The 20,889-nt window shown below is 52.2% G+C and overlaps 9 protein-coding genes across 9 annotated transcripts; 7 read left to right on the top strand and 2 right to left on the bottom strand.

Annotated features, from left to right (window-relative positions):
- Positions 1–400: 400 nt before the first annotated feature.
- N7533_004692 (mRNA decapping enhancer EDC3) lies at positions 401–2,538 on the top strand (the record flags this gene model as incomplete). The annotated part of the gene is made up of 4 exons (XM_057101342.1): positions 401–433; positions 477–516; positions 577–2,220; positions 2,291–2,538. 4 exons carry the CDS (start codon positions 401–403, stop codon positions 2,536–2,538), a joined length of 1,965 nt encoding a protein of 654 aa, XP_056960972.1.
- A 393-nt stretch (positions 2,539–2,931) lies between these two features.
- On the top strand, positions 2,932–4,865 carry N7533_004691 (PPIL2 family peptidylprolyl isomerase; the record flags this gene model as incomplete). Its single annotated transcript, XM_057101341.1, has 4 exons — positions 2,932–2,941; positions 2,999–3,015; positions 3,098–4,290; positions 4,364–4,865. 4 exons carry the CDS (start codon positions 2,932–2,934, stop codon positions 4,863–4,865), a joined length of 1,722 nt encoding a protein of 573 aa, XP_056960971.1.
- A 1,358-nt stretch (positions 4,866–6,223) lies between these two features.
- On the top strand, positions 6,224–8,007 carry ptcG (type 2C protein phosphatase PTC1; the record flags this gene model as incomplete). Its single annotated transcript, XM_057101340.1, has 2 exons — positions 6,224–7,483; positions 7,552–8,007. 2 exons carry the CDS (start codon positions 6,224–6,226, stop codon positions 8,005–8,007), a joined length of 1,716 nt encoding a protein of 571 aa, XP_056960970.1.
- Positions 8,008–9,270: 1,263 nt separating this feature from the next.
- N7533_004689 (mitochondrial 54S ribosomal protein mL67) lies at positions 9,271–10,497 on the bottom strand (the record flags this gene model as incomplete). Its single annotated transcript, XM_057101339.1, has 3 exons — positions 9,271–9,644; positions 9,707–10,040; positions 10,210–10,497. 3 exons carry the CDS (start codon positions 10,495–10,497, stop codon positions 9,271–9,273), a joined length of 996 nt encoding a protein of 331 aa, XP_056960969.1.
- Positions 10,498–10,841: 344 nt separating this feature from the next.
- Positions 10,842–12,760, top strand: N7533_004688 (putative UV radiation resistance protein (UVRAG); the record flags this gene model as incomplete). The annotated part of the gene is made up of 2 exons (XM_057101338.1): positions 10,842–10,922; positions 10,973–12,760. The coding sequence occupies 2 exons, from the start codon at positions 10,842–10,844 to the stop codon at positions 12,758–12,760; spliced, it is 1,869 nt and encodes a 622-aa protein (XP_056960968.1).
- A 935-nt stretch (positions 12,761–13,695) lies between these two features.
- On the top strand, positions 13,696–14,249 carry N7533_004687 (Zn(II)2Cys6 transcription factor domain-containing protein; the record flags this gene model as incomplete). The annotated part of the gene is made up of 2 exons (XM_057101337.1): positions 13,696–13,813; positions 13,879–14,249. The coding sequence occupies 2 exons, from the start codon at positions 13,696–13,698 to the stop codon at positions 14,247–14,249; spliced, it is 489 nt and encodes a 162-aa protein (XP_056960967.1).
- Positions 14,250–14,325: 76 nt separating this feature from the next.
- Positions 14,326–17,053, top strand: N7533_004686 (fungal specific transcription factor domain-containing protein; the record flags this gene model as incomplete). Its single annotated transcript, XM_057101336.1, has 4 exons — positions 14,326–15,745; positions 15,794–15,841; positions 15,901–16,202; positions 16,262–17,053. The coding sequence occupies 4 exons, from the start codon at positions 14,326–14,328 to the stop codon at positions 17,051–17,053; spliced, it is 2,562 nt and encodes an 853-aa protein (XP_056960966.1).
- A 1,301-nt stretch (positions 17,054–18,354) lies between these two features.
- Positions 18,355–18,534, bottom strand: N7533_004685 (uncharacterized protein; the record flags this gene model as incomplete). The annotated part of the gene is made up of 1 exon (XM_057101335.1): positions 18,355–18,534. The coding sequence occupies one exon, from the start codon at positions 18,532–18,534 to the stop codon at positions 18,355–18,357; it is 180 nt and encodes a 59-aa protein (XP_056960965.1).
- An 810-nt stretch (positions 18,535–19,344) lies between these two features.
- On the top strand, positions 19,345–20,641 carry N7533_004684 (pepsin-like aspartic protease; the record flags this gene model as incomplete). The annotated part of the gene is made up of 3 exons (XM_057101334.1): positions 19,345–19,664; positions 19,724–20,241; positions 20,304–20,641. The coding sequence occupies 3 exons, from the start codon at positions 19,345–19,347 to the stop codon at positions 20,639–20,641; spliced, it is 1,176 nt and encodes a 391-aa protein (XP_056960964.1).
- Between the last annotated feature and the right edge of the window lie 248 nt (positions 20,642–20,889).

The raw sequence follows: 20,889 nt of genomic DNA, 5'->3' as shown, positions 1-20,889 counted from the left end.
ACTAGTACAAGTACCCACACCTGTCAGCGGGCGCTCGGGCAGCACTCCTACTACTTTACGGAGCTTGCGTAGATGAACCTGAACTGCGTACTAGTTATACTACAGCACTAGATGGTAACTTATATTGATGTGAAGCCATTTCACACGCACTAGTAATTTAAGTTGTTCTTTTTTAAGGTTGCTGCTGCCCAGGTCGCTGCAGCTGCAGGGTACTAAGGTAAGGTAGTATGACGCCTCAATAAATTTCCCCCACACCTGTTATCAGCACGTGACCACTCTTTCCTTCAAAGCTGCCCGAGGGTCTCGCCCGCGGTTTATCCCCAGCACATCAATCCCCTCCCCAATTGTTCCCATCCGTGTTCGAGTGGCCATTTGAAACTCTCCGTGGAACAAAGTGACCATGGCGGCCGAGTTCATTGGCTACAACGTGCTTGTGAGCTTGCAGACCCCCCCCGGGTGGGAAGCTCCAAGGCCAGGTTGCTGATGTGATCGGACAAAACTTGATGCTTCGAGATGGTAAGCCAAGGGATTTTATACCTTCGTGACCTGGACCATAGCTAATTCCTCCTTCTAAAGTTACCCTTCTCTGGAATGGCCAACGGCTCGCTCAGTATGCTATTGACGCATCCTCCATCACGGACCTTTCTCTAGAATCGACTGGCATGGGCTCTTCACAGCCCCAATATGCTCAACACCCTCCAATGGAAGCTCCGAAACCCAAGCCTAAGCCCTCTGTCAAGCCGTCGTTTGTGGACCCGGCAATTCTGAGCTACGCCAAACCCGCCCTACTGCCCACTCAAGCCCACCACCCGGCGCCGGTCGCCAACGAGGTGCCCCCAACAGTCGCAGCATCTCTCACCGAGCCATTCAGTGATCTCGAACTGAATGTGGGCACTGGTAATATTCAGAGGGGCTCACAAGCGAAGGGATTTCCGGTTGCACAGAGCGTGACTCCGGCCAAGCAAACCTCACGGCGCAAAGATCGCGGCAATAACGATGTTCCTGCCCGAAAGCATGGCGCAGCTGCAAGCACTAACCCGAAAAGCAAGGGCTGGCGCCAAACGGCATTCGTGGAACCCGCTACAGAAGTAACCCAGGTTTCGCCTGAGAACCTCCCTCAGCCTGGCGCCAAGCTGCGCAAAAAGAAGACACGCCGTACTTACGCCGAGGACGCCAGCGGCTGGGCAACAGAAGATGCAACAGACATCCAAGAGCTGCCCGAATTTGACTTCGCAAGCAATCTGTCAAAGTTTGACAAACGGACCGTGTTTGAGCAGATTCGAAATGATGACACAACTGCGGATGAAGCTCGCCTCGTTAGCTTCAACCGGAAGCCAAAGCCAGGAACCAATGGCGGGAAGAATCTTCACTGGTCAGAGAACGTGCTTGATAGCCCGCAGAATAGCGACACTGGAGATGACGTCGACGTCATCAGCGATGCTAGACATAGCTCCGAGAACATCTCGGGACGAGACCGATCACGAGCCGCAGGACGCATGCAATCCCGCAAGAGTAGCGGAATCATGGCGCAGCCAATGGTGCAGCAGATTAGTGCTCTTGGTCGGAGCCAACTCAACATCTCTCGTACCACAAGTCCTCGACCCGGTCGATCATCCGTGTCCCCCATGGTTGGGCCCAGTGTCTCTGGAGCGTCGCTACGACTTACTACAACTAGCCGGAGTTGCCCAACTGTCAGCCCACTGCAAACACTCGAGGTGGAGCAAATCGCCGTTGCTGAGTTCGGTCTTACCGAAGATATCATGACGGAGAATGCGGGTCGGGGCATTGCCGAGGCAGCAGTTGCCAATCTTGCTAGTGATGCTGCTGCACCCACGATGCTGATAATTACTGGCAATCATAGAACTGGGGCTCGGGCTTTCGCCGCGGCTCGCCACTTGCGCAACCGTGGCCATCGTGTCTCTGTCTGTGTACTCGGACTGGAACACGAGGCCGAACTGCTGGAGAACTGCCGCAAGCAACTCGACATCTTTCGCAAGATTGGAGGTCGGGTTCTGAAGTGGGAAGATCTGTCCGCACGTCTATCCTCGGCTGAGTTGGTCCCTGACTTAGTGGTTGATGCTCTATTCGGCATGCACTTGGCCTTTGATGACCTTCGCACGGAGGACCAGGCCGTGGCATTTGAGATGATTACGTGGGTGAACCGGAGCAAAATCGATGTTTTATCGGTTGATATTCCCTCGGGGATGTCCGCTTCCAATGGTAAGTGCCAGTATCCTATGCCCGCGTGGGACTTATAACCTCTAATATTTTTTACTAATTTCGTCAACAGGAGAGGTGACAATGGTAGAGGGAAACCCACTCTGCATTTCCGCATCCTCGGTTGTATGTCTCGGTGCACCGAAGACCGGCGTCCTCAACGCCCTCGTCTCAGGGCTTGCTTTCGGCTGGAACCTTACTGTTGCAGACATTGGCATCCCGCAAATCGTGTGGCGCAAGTATGGCACTCGACGTCGACACGGTATTGACTTTGGCAATCGATGGGTGGTTCCACTGCAATACCAATCGTCAGCCCAGTAAGCCATCTTGACACAATGGGACCGATAATGAACAAAAAACTATTAGCGGCGCTTTTAATGAGGGTAGGAAAATAGTGGGAAGATATTATGGCGCAACTGGTGTGTTCTCTCCTGGTTGAGATTTCTCTGAAGGCCTAGAGGTCTTTTTAAATGCATCATTAGCGAGCAGTCTACGATTTTAAATGTGAAATCTTCCTAAGCCTCTCTTTTGGCACTTCTCGGCTTCTAGATCTACATCGTAAGTTGACTACTAGTGTAGTTTTAGTTGGCGCCCCAGATATCAGATCAATATACCCGCTAGTCCCAAATAGGCTAGTACTTCCTGCGTCATTCTCGCCGTCTCCGAGTCGAAAGTGAAGGCCGAGCTGTTGCCAATACTTGAGCTTCATACACCATGGGAAAAGGTATGTTAACTTTCCTGAATTGAGCAAGGTAATCTTACTAACCTATTCGCGCTCCAGGAACGGATAAGCTTTACGTACGCGATCACCTCCACCTCCTTCGTTAAAAACTCCCCGCCGTCTCATTTTCGAATCTTCACTAACAACCATTCGATATAGATCACACATTCCGAGTGGGCATCGGAAGATGCCTTCTCAGCCAGCGCTGGCGCTGGCGTCAGCAAAGCAAGACGAGGCGGCGGTCACGCGCCATTCAAGCGTCTACCCTTCAACTTCTGCTCGCTCTCCCTACAGCCATTCGCGCATCCAGTCTGCACGCCCGCAGGCACAATCTTCGACCTCACCAACATCCTCCCCTGGATCAAGAAACACGGAACCAACCCCGTCGACGGATCCCCGCTTAAAACATCCGAACTGATCAAGCTCACGCTCGCGAAAAACGAAGAGAACGAGTACGTCGACCCGGTGACGTACAAAGTGTTGACAGACAACACGCACATCGTGGCGCTGCGTAACACAGGCAACGTATTTGCCTGGGACACAGTCGAGCGATTGAACATCAAGGGCAAACTCTGGCGCGACCTCGTTACGGATCAAGAGTTTAGCAGGAAGGATATCATTACGCTGCAGGATCCGCAAAATGTCGAGGCGCGCAACTTGAGCACATTCAACTATCTCAAAGACGGCGAGACGGATATCCTGGACGAGCAAAAGGCAGCCGGCAGCGTCAATGCCGGTGCCTTGGGTAGTTCGGCCAAGATATTGAAAGCGAAGGAAGCGGTCGCCAAGGCTCGCGCTGAACGCGCGCAGCAGCAGAGTGGCTCTGCGGCTTCGAAGGCGATTTCCAAAACTGGAGGTACAGGCGCTAATGCCTCTAAGTCGGCTGCGGCCCAGCCAGGGAAGGCTACGCCGTACAACGCTGCGCGTTTCACGACCGGCAAGGCTGCAGCGTCTTTTACGAGTACAGGGCTGACGCCTCACACTTCGGGTGAGTTGGCCCTTTTATCGGAGGAGGAGTACATGTTGAAGCGGGGCCGGATCAAGGCCAAGGGCTATGCGCGACTGGATACGACTGCTGGCCATTTAAATGTGGAACTGTACCCGGAATATGCGCCCAAGGCCGTGTGGAACTTCATCCAGCTGGCCAAGAAGGGCTATTACAAGGATGTTACCTTCCACCGCAATATCAAGGGTTTCATGCTTCAGGGCGGCGATCCTACTGGTACTGGACGCGGCGGAGAAAGTATCTGGGGCAAGTACTTTGCGGACGAATTCGAGGGACCGCTGAAGCATGACGGACGCGGGACTTTGAGCATGGCCAACAAGGGCAAAAACACCAACAGTAGTCAATTGTAAGTTGGGGACTGCGATCTACCGCGTTTCAAACTGAAACTAAGCTAAGCTAAGCTAACCTCCCATCGCCAGTTTCTTCGCATATCGAGCTTTACCGCATCTCGACCGCAAACATACTATCTTCGGTAGACTTATCGACGACCCAACCCCTTCATCCGCTACATTGAACTCGCTCGAGACTCATCCCGTGGAGTCATCTACCAACCGACCGACGCCAGAAGTCCGCATTAAAGAAGTCACCATCTTCGTGGACCCCTTTGAAGATTTCCTTCGCCAGAAGCGCGCCGAGGGCCAGACAGGCGCTGCTGGGACCAGTAACGCCGAACAAGATGACGAGAGCTCTCGTCGCGTGGACGACGATAAAGTCACCTGGACGGGTAAGCGTGTCCGCGGATCTGGTGAGACTAGTGAAAGCGGCTCGACTGGCGTCGGCAAATATCTGAAAGCTGCGCTGGCGGATCGTGGTGGAGATGATGACGAGATTGTGGAGTTTGTGGACGAGGAGCCTGAGCCCGAACCTGCACGTAAGAAGGCTAAGGGGACAGGAGGGTTTGGAGATTTCAGTTCATGGTAATGCCGTGGCGTCTGCACTTGGCTCTGCGGAGTATTCATGTACATTTCCCATGAGGCCGCTGTTATTTTTTCTTTTTCTTTTTCTTTTTCTTACTATTAGGTCTTATGATTAGGATTATTGCTCCTTTTGGAGTCTGGGGAATGACTATTAGGGGCAGTATGTGGAGTTCAGGGGTGTTGGATCACCGGGATAAAATATGAGCTATCTGCCATCTATGCCGCATTGGGGCATCGTGAGATTTGGACTACTCCATTTTCTTAAAACTCCTCCGTAGTATGTATAACTAGTGGTTATTAGTACTATGTAAATAATACCGAGTTTTCTATTAATGCTAGGGGTGTCGATCATAGAAATGATGTATGAGGTGCAGCTGCCTAGTACAGTCATTCTGATGATGTGATGTTTGATGCTCGTCATCAGGTGTACTCTGCCTAGTGACTATGTAGTATACCTACGTAGGCAGACGCAGGCAGCAAGCGATTTGCAGGGATGATGTATCCTCTTTACGACAGTGACTAGTTTACCAAATTACTCTAGCTACTCTAACTAAGTTACTCTAGTGACTCCATACTCCATACTCCATACTGCTCATAACTGAAGTTCTCAGTAGCTCCACTTCCTCCGTTCTTGGCTGCACCTCCGCCCAAAGCCGCGACGGGGCGGAGTTCAAGTCGCTTCCTCCGGCATCACTCTTACTTTGGTTCTACAACTCCCCCTCTTTTATCGACCACAGGCCTATCACACTCACGGTATGTTCAACTTTCCATATTCTCTATGAAAACACACTTGGCCGGGTCTTCCGGGGGTTAGGCATGGAGCATAGAGCAGAGCAGAGCAGATCATAGAACATGAGCAATAGACGCGCGCTGGCCGCATCGGCAGTCAATGCTTGTTCGAGTACATATTGTACAGCCTCTACTCTTCCCACGAACGCATTTCATTTACTCAATGCTCCAACTTCCTACTTCCTGCCTTGCCAATCTTACAGTCCAGTCGCTTCTCTTTGCCCTCCAGCGATCTCCCCCCCCCATATCCGTCCACCTTACCTTTCCCATTCCCCAACCCACTTCTCTTCTGAACCCCCTCCATATTCTCTGTCTTTTGGCTTGTTATCGCTCGTCACCTCGCAAGACTTGATCTCTTGTTAACTTGTCTAGACCTAAAGCTTCATCCCCCTCCCTCCTGATCCGATCGACTGCTCCTCCTACGTCAGTCCCCTAACGCCGCTCTCCATTCTCACCCCCGCGCCAAGTCCAACCTCATTGAAACCCCCCCCACCATCCTTTTCGAGGGATACAATCAAGCTGGCAGGAAATAAGCGCCGTAGCTTTTCTTCTCAGGGTGGGTTGCTGAACAGAATGTTCAGTGGCTCCTCGAGCCCACCCAAAGATAAGATCGAAGCCACCTCCGTACCTGGCATCGACACGAGTTCCCTGAGCCTCCAGCCCGAAAACGCCAGCCCCCGCGAGAAGCGATTCTCCCCACCTGGCGCTGGCTTCTTCCGTCGACAGAGCGAAGACCAGGGCCCCGCCGGCGAAAAGAAGCGCAGAAGCAGCACCGTCACCAAGGCGACTAACTTCTTCACCAACGCCAAAAACTCCCTCTCCCTGAACGGTACGCGCGAAGGTTCCTCCTTCAGTACCAGCCCGAGCATCTCGGAGAGTCCTCTCTCTAAGCTAGGAAGGATGGACCCCGCCTTGATTGTGCCCCAAGGCTCATTCAACAACTCCGCTGGAGAATCGGTGCCGACTGCACGCTCATCTTTCCGCGTCGGTGTAACAGAAGACCGCAATCGAAAATGCCGCCGGACGATGGAAGATACACATGCCTACCTGTACAATTTTCTGGGTACTCCCGCCCCGGCAGGCTCGTCTAGTACCAACGGCAACGACTCCCTGGCCAGCGCGAACGAGTCGCAGACATCCAACGACTCTCTGAACGCGGTGGAAACAGACAATGGTTACTTTTCCATCTTCGACGGGCATGCGGGTACTTTTGCGGCGGAATGGTGTGGCAAGAAGCTCCATCTGATCCTAGAAGAGGTCATGCGCAGGAGTCCGACGACCCCTGTGCCCGAACTTCTCGATCAAACGTTTACCAGCGTAGACCAGCAGCTAGAGAAATTGCCTCTCAAGAACAGTGGCTGTACTGCAGTTACCGCGGTCCTTCGCTGGGAAGATCGTGTCCCTAGTCCAAATTCCGCTACCGGGTCTGCTGCTCTTGCCCCTGCTACTGCGGCGGTTAACGCTAGCTCGGATGCTGCGGAGACACCGACTCAAGATGCTCCTTCGACAGGGTCCATCGCCAAGTTGCAAGATAAGGCTATTCGTCAACGGGTGCTGTATACCGCGAACGTTGGTGATGCTCGCATTGTACTATGTCGTAATGGCAAAGCATTGCGTTTATCGTATGATCACAAAGGAAGCGATGAGAACGAAGGAAAGAGAATTACCAACGCTGGCGGATTAATTATCAATAATCGTGTCAATGGAGTGTTGGCCGTCACCCGTGCCTTGGGCGATACCTATCTCAAGGACCTGGTTACTGGGCATCCCTACACCACTGAAACCGTGATACAGCCAGATGCTGACGAGTTCATCATTCTGGCTTGCGATGGGGTATGTTTCTATTCTAAATACCCCTTTGACCCCGTCTTTGAGAACATAACTAATGAGTTGAAATCTAGCTGTGGGATGTATGTAGTGACCAAGAGGCCGTTGATCTGATCCGCAATATGCAGGATGCCCAACATGCTTCGAAGATTCTTGTCGATCACGCCCTTGCGCGCTTTAGTACAGACAACCTGTCCTGTATGGTCATCCGTCTTGACTCCAACCGGGTGAAGGACGTTGTGAACAATAAAGCAGAGCCCATCGGAGTGGACGGCGACCCATCAACCAATGTGCCCGGCGGCGTCAGCGAAGCCGACAAGATCGTCGAGAGTGCCCGAAAAAGCATGGCCAAAGCCGGAATTGCCGATAATCCCGAACTTGCAGAGCAGGCCCATGAAGAGGTCCTGGCGAAAATGGCCAGCAGCGGCGAGGATAAAGAGCCCGGTCCCGAACTCAATCTCGGAGATAATCGCCAACTGCCCTCTGTGGATATTCTGAGTTCGAGTAATGTGCCCCAGCAAAACAAATAAGTTTTCTGGGAGACTTCTTTCAAGGAGCACAGCAAACAGATAGAATGCGCACATACGTTTTCCATTTTATGATTTTTGGATCCCATACTTTTCTGAGTGACTGACTGAGCCTGAACTGAAATATGGAGTTTCCCAGTTGTTTACTTCCTTTCCCCTTTACCCCCTGTTTTTCCCCTTCTCTTTTCTATCCATTTTCTGATTTACACGCTGCACGTCGGCGCCCGATTTATGACTTCCACACAACTTACCCTACTACCTTTGTCTTTTGTTGTTGCCATTGAGGACTCTCATAGAGTCCTGTTCTTGGCATATCTCCAATCTGTTGGACCCTTTGCCCTCAACCTGGGCTTTATGAGATTAAGACTTTTTCTTCCCCTGCCTTCTTCCTACTTGTCTCTTCCGAAAACTTTTCACTTTTGTTGTGATGGGATATCATCCCATCCCATCCTCTGTCTGTATGTATGGCTATCTTATTGCACTACGTAAATCGAGGTCCGGTCGTTACACTTCTGCACAACTGGTTCAACTTGAAGTTTTTCACAGACAAACATGCATACAAGATAACTAGATCTGCTTACTACGTACACCGTATGCCAACCTCCAGAGCTACGTATTGACTGTCAACCAATCATGAATTGGTACGATGGTCTCATCCCCAACTCAAGTTTCAAAGATGCTGCCTGGCCGAGCCGTAATTCAGGCAGCTAATGTTCAGCCTTACTCCCTATTCGAGCTTTCAGCTGCCCAAAGCTCTAGCGGGCCTGAGTTTACTTTTGAGCACTCTCACAGATGGCCTTGTTAAACCTTATTTGAAATTCAATCCCGCAGTAGTCCGGACCAAGACAGACATTGACTTTATGAACCCGTTGATTTGTGGCATTCTGCCTCTTATATGACAAACGGAGAAAATCTGCAGCTAGCATCCTTCTAAGCTGTCAGATGATATTAGATCAGGATTCCGCTACTAATAGGTAGGCAATGACTTGTCACGAACGTGATATTGAATTGTCTAAAAATACAATTTATGCAATAAATAGTCCTCACAGCTGAGTAGAACACATGGGAGAAAAACACAGGGTGAAATACAAAAAGGGATCAACCATCTCGCCCAGGCCCAAAAACCCAGCAACCAGACGACCAAAAAAGATATCAACAGCGTTAGAGTATCGCTCAATGCGGCCCAGAACCAAAACAAAGGGCAACGAAATACCAGAAAAGAAGCCGTCGAAAACTCATCGCGAGTCCCCCAAATAGACGAATTGCTTATTGGTCCTCCTTCCTCTCGTTGAACTGGTGCTCAGTAACGACCTCCTCCGCGCCCTCGGGGCGGATCTCAGACCCAATGATATGGCTGCGCTTCAGCTCCAGCTCGCCGTGCTGCACACCCGCAGGCCAGCTCTCGGCAAAGTAAGCGTCGTGCACATCGCGCCAGAGAATCTTCACGTCCTTCGCGTTCTCGGGATATTCACCGGCCACCTCGCCGATCTCGACTTCCTCGCCGGAAAGGCGGGAGAAAGTCTCCTCCAGCCCAGCGATGCGTTCCTCATTCCACCCCTGCTGTCTCGCCTCGCGCTCCAGGGCTGCGCGGCGGCGTTGGCGCGCTTTGCGGGTTAGATAGCCGCGCTTAGAGACATCGTCTCAGGAGTCCGTTTGCAATTGCCTTGTCCTGGATGGTTAGGGCTGCGGCGATGTCGGCTACCGAGGTGGCCTTTTGGTTCATTAGGACTCTGGCGCGCTCGCGCTTCTCCATTGGCTGGCCGATTCGCTTCAGGTTGATCTTGTCGAATTCTTCGCCAGCTAGGGGGGTCCTTTGGTCGCTTTGCGTTTAGGTATTCCTTTGACACGGTGATCATTTCTGCGGGCGGGGCGAGCTGTCGTTGCAGGGAGAATTCGCGGAGGAGTTGGTAGGCGCGGAGACCCAGGCGTGCGTCTCCGAAGTGGACGGAGTAGTAGGGCACCCACATGTCGCGGCGGAGTTCGGCGGGGACGGTCTTCTTGCCGTGGTAGACCATTTGGCGTAAGAGGTTGGTTTTCTGTACGGGAGATAGTGGGATTAGCCGGCTGTGGTTTTTGCTTTGGATGGAGAGTAGAGCAGAGCAGAGCAGAGTCTCTAGCCACGATGATTGATCAATTCAATCAATGGCAATCATATTGATTGAAGAGACAGGGTCCTAGCCACCAGGAGCTATGGTGACAACTTACCTCTAGGTATCGAGTCAGGGAGTAGACGACTTGCTTCGTCCGAACATTGTGGTAGACAAAGATGTGCTTGCCGTGAGCGACCGCATTCAAGGCCTTCTGCAACCGCACGCTCTCACGGGTATTGGCCTCCTTGAATGCATTTGAGTTTCCCTCTCGGGGACGTCCTTGAATGGGGACGCGAGCCTTGGGGTCGAGGGGTCTGCGGACGAGTTTCGAGGTCAAGGAAGAGATCTTGGTTGCGTCTAGGATCCTCTTGATCGGCTTCGTGGCCGAGTTTGTGGAGGCCATTGCGGCCGGAGTTTGTGTTCAGTCGCTCGAAATAGAAGATCGGGAGAAGCGACTTTGCTCAATCTGTCGCAGAGATCGGCGTGGTTGGGGATTGGGGGGGCGAGGGTGTTCGGTGTCGGCGGGAGGTGAGGACGGAGGTGGATTTTTTGACGGGGCAGTCGTGGTCTTGGCGGCCTGTCTGCAGGTCTCCGCATCGCCTTATCGCTTCTACTTCAACCTCCCATTGTCCCTCACGCGTCAAGCTGCACGATTCGGCTCGTGTTTGTGAAGCATGCATATTTATCATTGGTTACTGAATACCTACTGAGCACCGAGTCCCCCCCTGGTCGACCCTAGCCTCCGCGATGGAGGGTATGGGCGCCATGGACGCAGCTCCGGGGCATGACGCCGGCGCGCGCAGGGGAGGGCCGTTCCTTTACCCATGGGTATGTTGAGCACTGAGTGATCGTTTGTTTGTGATATTGATTGGTTCCAGAATCGGCGACTACGTAATGTCATTGGTATTTGGGTGCGCAACCTGGACGTGACTCCACCCGCATCTCGAGGCCGCGGCAAGACCATTGACGACGACGATATCCCCAACAGCCTGAAATCTCCCTCGAAATTCCTCGCGCAGAAAGATACCCAGTCGCTGCATACTTCCCGATCATTTTCCGACCTGAAATCGCCCGGGGTACAAGATCAACAGCTTGAAAATAAGAAGCAAAAGAAGCCCGAGGGCCCATCACGCCGCCGCAGTACCCTGCCCTGGAATGACCCCAATCCTAGATCACGGCAGGAAAAACTCGCTGGAATTGTTAGGAATCGCATGGCAGATATATTCTTCTCGATTCATTCCGATGGCATTGAAGAGCCTTTATATATCAGTGAAACCATCTGGAGGACGACCAATCCCAGCTTTCAGTTCTTCGACTTGAATGCGTCGTGGCCGTTAGTGTGCCGACTTGATACAATAACAATCAAACTTTGGGTTCAAACGGAGGCCATGTCTGAGTTTATACTTTTGGTCGAGTTGAAGCAGAATCTACGGTACTTGCAATTCCTGGGAAAGACCCTGGACAGCTTCCACCAACCTCTACCTACCAATTGCCTTGTTTTCCATCTTACGGATGGTGTCTATGCTAATTTAACTGACATTCCTCCGGTGGAAAAGCCCTTCAATGGTGCCAATCGCCGCGCTGTCAGTGACGGGACTACTCTTACCACTTCTTCTTATGATCAGTTGATGAAAATGGTTAATTTGGATTTGGTTCTTCAAGACACGCTGGCGACAACGAGAACTATTGAGTCTCAAATTGGACACACTGTGACGAAAAATGAGAATCAATTCGAGCTCGTCAGCAAGGCTGCGGGTGCGAAAGAACGATGCGATTCAACAAAAGGGCTTGTAGATGCCCAACGGAAGGCGGTGCAGAGAACGATGAAGCGCAAGGATGAACTGAAAGCCAGTCTCGCGTATCGTCGCAAGACAATGGAGTATGGCCGAGCCACTATGGACAATGAACGGGCTCATCTCCCTGATGCCAGAGACAAATTGTCTCACAGTGATCAATTACTAAACAAGACACATGAAGAGACCAAGGGCCAGATCCGCCGGATCGCAGAGGATCTCATGAATGTTTATCCCATCGAATCTATTCCTGAACAAACGCTGGGCTTTACCATCCGGGGACTGGAATTACCCAACTCAAGTTCCAACGGGTTTGGAGACGCTGATCCCAAAATACTTGCCGCAGCTCTGGGCTACGCAGCCCACTTGGTCCATCTTCTTTCCTTCTATCTGTCCGTGGTGATTCCATATCCGATTACTCCGAACAGCTCGGCTTCATTGGTCCGGGATCCCGTGTCCAAGGACCTCTCGCAACGGACTTTCCCTCTATACCCAGTTGGTGGGGATTACAAATTCGGCTACGGTGTATTTCTTCTAAACAAAGATATCGAATTTCTGCTCAACCGGCAAGGGGTCCGCGTTCTGGATATTCGCCAGACTCTTCCAAATCTCAAATATCTATTTTACATACTGACTGCGGTGACGCAAGACATACCGGCTCGGAAGCCTGGTGGTATTCGGGGTCTCTTCACTGGAAGGTATACCCCGAACTTGTCCCGTCGCAACAGCGCAGATAGTGTGGTCTCTGGCGAGTTTGTCCAGCCGCGCAGAGCTTTGGACGGGGTCTCGCGTATGAGCGAGCTCAGTATGAAGGGCACACCCAAGTTAGTTACTGCTGTTGCTGGTCCGTCCCTGTCGCCCCGGATAGCTTGAGCTTAAGCTGCATTGAGGCTCTTCTTTTGGTTCGATGTTCAGCAACACACTGGGACAGATACATTTTCTTTTCTGTATATTATCCTTTCGGTACTTAGAGGCGTACGGTATACTCGAGCGGGTTGCATTTAGCGAATGGGAATGATTGTCATCATATTCTGTGTGTGTATCTACGAAAGCAGTAGCTATATTGCGTTCAAGTTATTTTGACCAATGTACGGATGAGAGCAAGGCTGCAATCGACCCATGGCCAGGTGGTTCTGCCGAGGTGGCAGGCTCCCAAATACTTAGAGTAGTTGAGATTTGACTACCAGCAGTAATTTTGGGATGCTGGTGACTTGACAGATGGTACAGAGCACCATGGCTATAACGAGATAATTTGGCCAAACTAACTACTACCAGTACCTACTACTAGTATGTCTCAAATTGGACGTCATGGCGATCTAGTGTCGAGATCGCCCGTGTTTATATGACCTATAGCTCCGTTCGATAAAGGCCCATTGGTGCCCACGAGTAGAAGCGAACCCATCCAATCCACTCAAGGGTTTAGCGATGTAACTCTTACACTTTCTGCTACCCCGCAGGCCTATTCTATTATACAATGGAAATCGGTGGCTGGCCGGCAACGTGGACTACGGATAGCGCACAGCCTAGATTTGGCTTTATGAAGAAAAGAGGGAAAACTTTTTCCATGGGGCAATTTTCCTCCTGAATCAATCTCTCTCCAGGCAATTGTACACCCCCCCTCCCCAGTCCCCGAGGGTCACCCCAGTCTCCAGTTCTCCTCCAATGGCGGCATCCAATCAATTGTCGCATAAATAAAACTGCCCTTCCCTCTCGGCCCATTGCAGACCGCCTTCCAGCTTATCTTCGCTTTGCATCGGCTTTCCCCAGCATCGCCAATCCGCTAAACCCACCCTGCTGCAATAGACAACATGGGACTCGACGCGGATGTCGGCAAGTCACCGTCGCCCTCCGCTGCCCCGCAGCATAGGCGCGGCTATCAGGCTTGCGATCCGTGTCGCAAGCGCAAGGTGAAGTGTGACTTAGGCAGTACGATCAGCAATCCCACCCCCGCTTGTCACTGGCTGGCTAATCTAAAAAAAAATATGTATCAGGTGTCGATAATCCTCGTCCCCCGCCCTGTGTTCGATGTCGTCGTGAGAGTAAACGATGCGAATTCTCAGCCACTCGTCGCAAGCGCAAGCTCTCCGATGCCGAAGATGAAGATGAAGAAACTCCCGATCCGGGGCCCGTCCTTCAACGTGACAAGCGAATGATGATTGGCGAGGTCTCTGTGAAAGAAGCACCAACAGAGGGATCCCCATTCCCCGCATCTGAGCCCTTATTCGACGCAGAAGGCTTTCGCGCGCGCCAGCGATGGGCAGAACCGGCCCCAGCACCGGCTCCAGCAGCTGCGGCCGCTGCCCAACGATATACCCCCCAGCGCTCCCATATCATCCTCGTCAAGACCCTTTGTGGATTCTAGAGCTCCACGCCTACCGCAATATACTACCGGGGACCGTAACGCGGTGCCTGTACCGGTATATGGCGGGCAGCCCATGATGAATCGGACTGCGGTAGAGCTCTTGTCGCCAGCCATCACAAATACCCATGATGCCTTGCATCTACTTTCAGAGGCAGCCGGCAGGACCGAGGATTTGAACCGTCAAAGCCTCGAAAATCGTTTTAATGCGAGGCGGTCAGTTTCGTCTTTTAATTCCGGCCCTTCGCCGCTGGCACATGGCAACTCTCCTGGGTCTTTTTCGCGGACCCCACGATCCGGTCTATCCTCGGGTGGTAACAATGGTTACTTCCCGGGTGGCGGTGCTGGGTTAGCAGACCCCCATACATCGGATCCCGCCGACCACCAGGAGGAGAGCTCCACAGATACTCAAGATCCCGGATACATCGATGCGGTTCGAGCATGGTCACGGTTACGCTTTGTTCGTGCCGGATGGATGACTGTAGAAGAAGGCATGGATTATGTGGCTTACTATTATGAGAACCTTGCTCCAATGAGTCCGGTGGTAACGCCGGACTACTCAGAGCCCTCGACACATCGAACATTACTCACGGAAGAGCCCGTACTAGCAGTTACCATCCTCACAATTTCATCTCGGCACTTGAAACCACAGGGCGACGGAGCAAGCACTCGGGCATTCTATATCCATGACCGTCTCTGGTCCTATCTTCGTGGCATGATTGAACGGTTATTTTGGGGCCAGGAGAAGTTTGACGCTAACGGACCGGGCGTTCGTGGGCCTCGAGGTCTTGACTTGGCGCCAACATCTGGACGACCGAACGCCAAGGGTAACCTGAGAGCACTGGGAACTGTAGAAGCGTTACTGATCCTCACCGACTGGCACCCGCGTAACCTTCATTTCCCACCTGGTGATGATGAGAACACCTTGTTAGATACAGAGGCTCAGTCATACGGCCGTGACAAGGACTTGGACAATGATGGCGACCATGCCAAGGGACCAGCTACCTCTCCGGAAGGACGTCTTGCTTTTCAAAAATGGTTGGAACCTGCATGGCGGTCAGATCGGATGTCTTGGATGCTGCTTAGCACCGCTCAAGCCTTGGCTTTTGAACTTGGTGTTTTTGATCACAAGAGTGAAACAAAAGCGGCCCCAGAAACACCAGCAGAACATTCGCGGAAGCTCCGATTGCGGCGGCTGATCCTGGTTTTCATCACCCACAGCAGTGGGCGCCTTGGGATTCCTTCCATGCTTCCACTGCCCGAGTGGGGACAAGACCCTGCTTCAACAACTGCTGATATGAAAGAGGGTGATTCAGATCTGGATCGGATGCAGGATTGTTGGATGGGAATCTCCAAGATTGTGTATCAAGCCAACCACCAACTTTTTGCTTCAACCGAGCAGACATCAGAATTGATCCGGACTGGGAGATACCGGGAACGAATCGATTGGTTCCAACCTCAACTACGAGAGTTCCGACACCATCTGGATCGTGTTAACAGTAAGTCCTTCCTTGATGGTTACTCTTTCTCAAATTAACGATGAATAGTGTCTCCGGCCATGCGAAGTGTTTTGATTATTGAATATGAGTATACACGTGAGTTATAATATCCAGCCTCTTCACACCAGTGATCAGTACCTACTGACACGGCATAGGGCTCTATGTCAATTCATTGGCTTTGCAAGCGGTCGTCGATCGCTGGACTACTATGTCCAACGAGTCCGGCCAAACCCAGCCTGCTCGGCCAGGAATGGGATCGTCTGCTGGTAGCACTGGCTGGTTCCGGACCTTGATGGAGCAATATCGCGTCAATGAGCAATACATCCAGGAAGTCGTAGACGCCTCACGTCGGATTCTACAGACTGTTCTGGAAGGGCTGGTCCCCGGCGGTCGCCTCAAGCATGCTCCTATTCGGACTTTTTTCCGCATCCTGTCCGGCATGATATTCATTTTAAAAGTAAGTTCTCTTTTGTATTAGACAAAAAAGAATGTTAACTCACAAACCCCGCCATTTAGACTTTCACATTGGGTGCACGGGAAGACGATGTACGAGTCTCCTTGGATCTCCAGGACCGGACAGTCGAGGCACTGCGAACATATGTCGTCGATGATGTTCACATTAGTAACACTGTTGCTCGGTTGCTGGAGCTTCTGACCAGTAGCATTCGTACACGCTTCTTGCGATTTGCGCCGCATGATCGCGGAGGAGATGGCGACGCACACGACCGCGGCTCAGCGCCGGTTTCACGAGCTCATTCTCCACCGCGCGAGGCCGTATCGGGTCGCCGTGACGGCCCGCAAACCCCTTGGTCATCATCCCACGGCCAAGATGCAACTCCGAGCGGAAGTGGATTGGGATATGTGGATAGTAACGGCGCCAGCGGACATCCGATCGGATCGGGTCATGATCCATTGGCCAATATCCCTTCGCAGTCCATTAACTCTTCCAGCTTGAACGTGTCATTCATGCCGCCTCCGCCATCCGTGTACTACAATTACTACGATTCTAACTCGACGATGCCTACCAACGATATCAATTCACCAAACCATGCCGTTCCATCGCAGGCTGTTGGGGACACAAACGGAGCGACGAGTACGTCCGGCACGCTAGATTGGTTTGCCCTGCCCCTGGACCAATTCTTCAACAGTTCCACTGGTGTTGTTGATCAAGGTTTGGGTGGGACTGGACCAATGCTAGGCGAGTTCGATATGCTAGAAGTGCTCCTCAATGAGGGCTATGACGGCGGAAATGCCAACGGTGAGGGCGAGTCTGGGGGTGGGGCGCTTGCGTCTCAGTTTTTGCCTTGACAGCTCTCTGACAGCTCTGGCAGCCCGTTAATCCCGGCCGAGGGTATGCCCCTGCTTCAGATGGCTTCTCGAACTCCGCTTCGAAGTCGATGAGACACGTACTTTATTTTCTCTTGCATTTTGCCCCTTTCCCCGTTTGACGATATATACCCCCCCCCACCGAAAATGACCGCCTGGTGCTTTTTGTTAGTGCATGTCTTGGGCCGTGATTGGTCGACGTAGCAATCTGGTTGAAACATGACCTTTTCTCCTACCTTTTCTCCTGCCTTCTTCGTACCTGTCATCTAGATTATTCTTTATTCCCTCTCTCCGGTCCTTACGCATTGCTACCCTCTCCTTTTGTCGGGCACTTTGATTAAATGGATCAGCTATGGAGTATCGAAGATCGAGATTAATGGTCACTATCCGGTCTCCGTCGGTCTCAAGATTGCGGGGCTCTAGTTTCATCGCGTGATGGCAGATCTTCACATGCTTAATCCTTAGCTTTGAATATCTCAGCCTTGTAGAATAGGCTACCGGGTGGCTTGGTCTAGAGATAAAATATCCCTAGAGAACAGGGGGAGATGCAGTATACGGAGTACTAGCGGGTGGTGTGATGATGCCCCTGCATTGGAAAAATTGAATGAAAATATCCATTAAATTATTAGTAGTTTAACAGTATATTCTCCTCCAAATATCGCAAGTGCATACAACTGATGTGTATGCAGCTCCGTCTGTATATCGGCGAGTCCGAAGCACTCACTTTCCATAGGAGGTTGAATGTGTTTAGGGCAACATGACTCGTAGCACCTGCATTTCTAAACCCTCCGGCCGCACCTATCATGTTCCTCACACCACGCAGATGTGATCGCGAGTTTGTCTTCTAGGTTTGGCTTTCTATCTCGTCGATCCAGCTCGGCCGATCCTACACTTCGTTTGGTTATTGCAGAAGCCACAACCAAGCCGTTTGCCGGACCGAAGGATCTCGCAGCAGGGCTGGCTGGCTGCTGCATGTATTACAGCATCTAGAAGGCTTTCATGGCTTACCCTCCGTCAAGGGTCACATTGCCTTGGTCGATCATTTCCATTATATCGATACTCTGGGCATCTCTGGGCGTGGTTGCTTGTCTGCGCCAAGATCGCGCGGCATGGGTTCAACGTATGTGCAGGGTGGGTTGCGCCACGGACTCCGGCCGACCGACGTTATGGTCTGTCATTCGACAACGGACTCACATTATTCCCCGAGGGTCATGCTCTCCTCTGCTTTAGACTGTTTCCCGTGGATCCAATCCCAAACTGCCCTGCTATATCCAGATCTGCGTCTAGTCCCTCTGGGTCAAGTGGACTGGGGTGGGCTCATATCGAAGGTTCCAAGCGACTGCTTCACCAGTGGATAAAGTCCTCCAATAACCTTTGCCCACATCCATGAAACTCCCGAATGGCGAAGGCTGCCGCAGGCGCGATGTGACCTCGATTGGAGGGGAAAGTCTGTGGCTAGCCATGTTGGGTAGGTGATTGGCTGCTCATGGAGATAACAGGCGATGATCGCCAGGGCCTAAAGGTTGTCTCGATCCCCTCGACTTCGATATTGTAGTTCGATTTGACGACCATGACGGATTGGACTACTCTTGATCTTAGCGTGGTCCCTGATCACTTTCCACCTCCACTCCACTTACTCCGTGCTGTCTATCGTGTGGCTCTGGAGTCTCGCTCCGCCTGAACCCCGAAGACGACAGCGAATGGAGATCGTCAGGGCTCTACCGAATGGATATGAAGCTTCCTACATACTCGTGATGGTCTTGGCCGGACTTCCCCGTTTTGGCACCCGTGTAGCTTGTCGCGACCAAGCCTCCGCTCCTCGTTTCCGTCGCATTCAAGGCGTCATCCACGCTGTGCCCCCCCTGAACGCTATCAGGTGCAGCCTAGACCAAAAACCCTCACGAGATGCTGTCTCATGTTCTCTTTGGTCCTTCTCCTCCGCGTGCCCCTCTTGGCGGACTCCGTTGTGTTAATCTGGCTGGCCGATGGACTCCGCGTCGATCTTGAAGTTTGAGGTTTCGGGTCCCTGAAGTACTGGATCGGCACCGTAGGCTTCCAGGAAGAGCAAGTTCTCCTTCTCTTAGACCCTGAGATAGGTGCCACCCCGGGGCCTGTTTGTCAAAAGAAGCTTGTAATGGCGAAACGTCTGATATCCTATAAAGGAGGCCTGGTCTCCGGCTCATCTGAATAGATCCATCATCCAATCCTCTCAACATCCTTCGATCACTCTCCATTCTTTTTAGAGTATCGTTCTTTTTTTGTATCCATTCACTATGGTTGTCTTCAGCAAGGTCACCGCCGTTCTGGCCGGTATTGCCTCCGTCTCTTCGGCTGTGCCGATGGGTGGAAAGAGCAAGTTCACTGTCAACCAGTCGGTTCGCCCTCTCACCAAGACCAAGACTATCAACTTGCCTGGCATGTACGCCAACGCCCTCTCCAAGTACGGCGCTACCATCCCCTCTGGTGTTAAGGCTGCCGCTGAGAGTGGCTCCGCTACCACTACTCCCGAGGCCAATGATGTCGAGTATCTGACTCCCGTCAACGTCGGTGGTACTACCCTGAACCTGGACTTCGACACCGGTTCGGCCGATCTGTATGTTTATACCTTGATTGATTAGATTCCAGTAACAGATACTAATGTTTGTTATCTAGTTGGGTCTTCTCCGGAGAGCTTCCCGCCTCTGAGCAGTCCGGCCACTCCATCTACAAGCCCAGCAATGGTACCAAGCTGTCTGGTGCCTCCTGGTCAATCTCCTATGGTGACCAGAGCTCCGCCAGCGGTGACGTCTACAAGGACACCGTCATTGTTGGTGGCGTTAAGGCCTCTGGCCAGGCCGTCGAGGCTGCCAAGCAGATCAGCCAGCAGTTCGTGCAGGACAAGAACAACGATGGTCTGCTGGGCTTGGCTTTCAGCTCCATCAACACCGTCAAGCCCCAGTCGCAGAAGACCTTCTTTGACACTGTCAAGAGCCAGCTCGACAAGCCTCTGTTTGCTGTCACCCTGAAGCACAACAAGCCCGGCTCCTACGATTTCGGTTATATCGACAAGTCCAAGTACACTGGCGAGCTGGCTTACACTGATGTCGACAGCTCTCAGGGCTTCTGGATGTTTACTGCCGACAGCTACAAGATTGGCAGCCAATCCGGTGGCTCTATCAAGGGTATTGCTGGTAAGTAATGTCTTTTTTTCGACTAGAATTATCATGTATCTCAAGCTGACCTAAATCTCCAGACACTGGCACCACCCTCCTGATGCTCCCCGACGATGTTGTCTCCGCCTACTACAAGCAAGTCGACGGTGCCAAGGAAGACCAGTCCGCCGGTGGTTACACCTTCGCCTGCTCTTCCAAGCTCCCCGACTTCACCGTCACCATTGGCGGCTACGACGCTGTTGTTTCCGGTGACCTGATCAACTTCTCCCCCGTCACCGACGGCAGCTCCACCTGCTTCGGCGGTATCCAGAGCAACTCGGGCCTCGGCTTCTCCATCTTCGGCGACATCTTCCTGAAGAGCCAGTACACCGTGTTCGACTCGAACGGACCTCGCCTCGGCTTCGCCGCCCAGGCCTAAGCTTAAAACCTTCAATGAAATTCCAACTCTTAATGAGCCTGAGTAGTTTTCCTCTCCCGCTTGCTGGGCGTGGAAGATGAAACCATTCGTTTTTTTGTTCATTGTCGGCTGGCTGGCTAGCAGGCTAGCTTTTTCGGAGGATGTTGAGATGAGATGATCTATGTGGCAATTTGGTGACCTTGCGCCTAAGTCTTGACGCGGCTTGGCTTGTATATGGTGTCTATTATATATTTGAATGCGCGCAGCAC

This window comes from Penicillium manginii (assembly GCF_028828005.1).
Source record: "Penicillium manginii strain IBT 31320 chromosome Unknown utg000004l:1.0-7231830.0:1.0-7236170.0, whole genome shotgun sequence".
NCBI lineage: Eukaryota > Fungi > Ascomycota > Eurotiomycetes > Eurotiales > Aspergillaceae > Penicillium > Penicillium manginii.
This window is presented reverse-complemented; position numbering and strand designations above follow the sequence as displayed.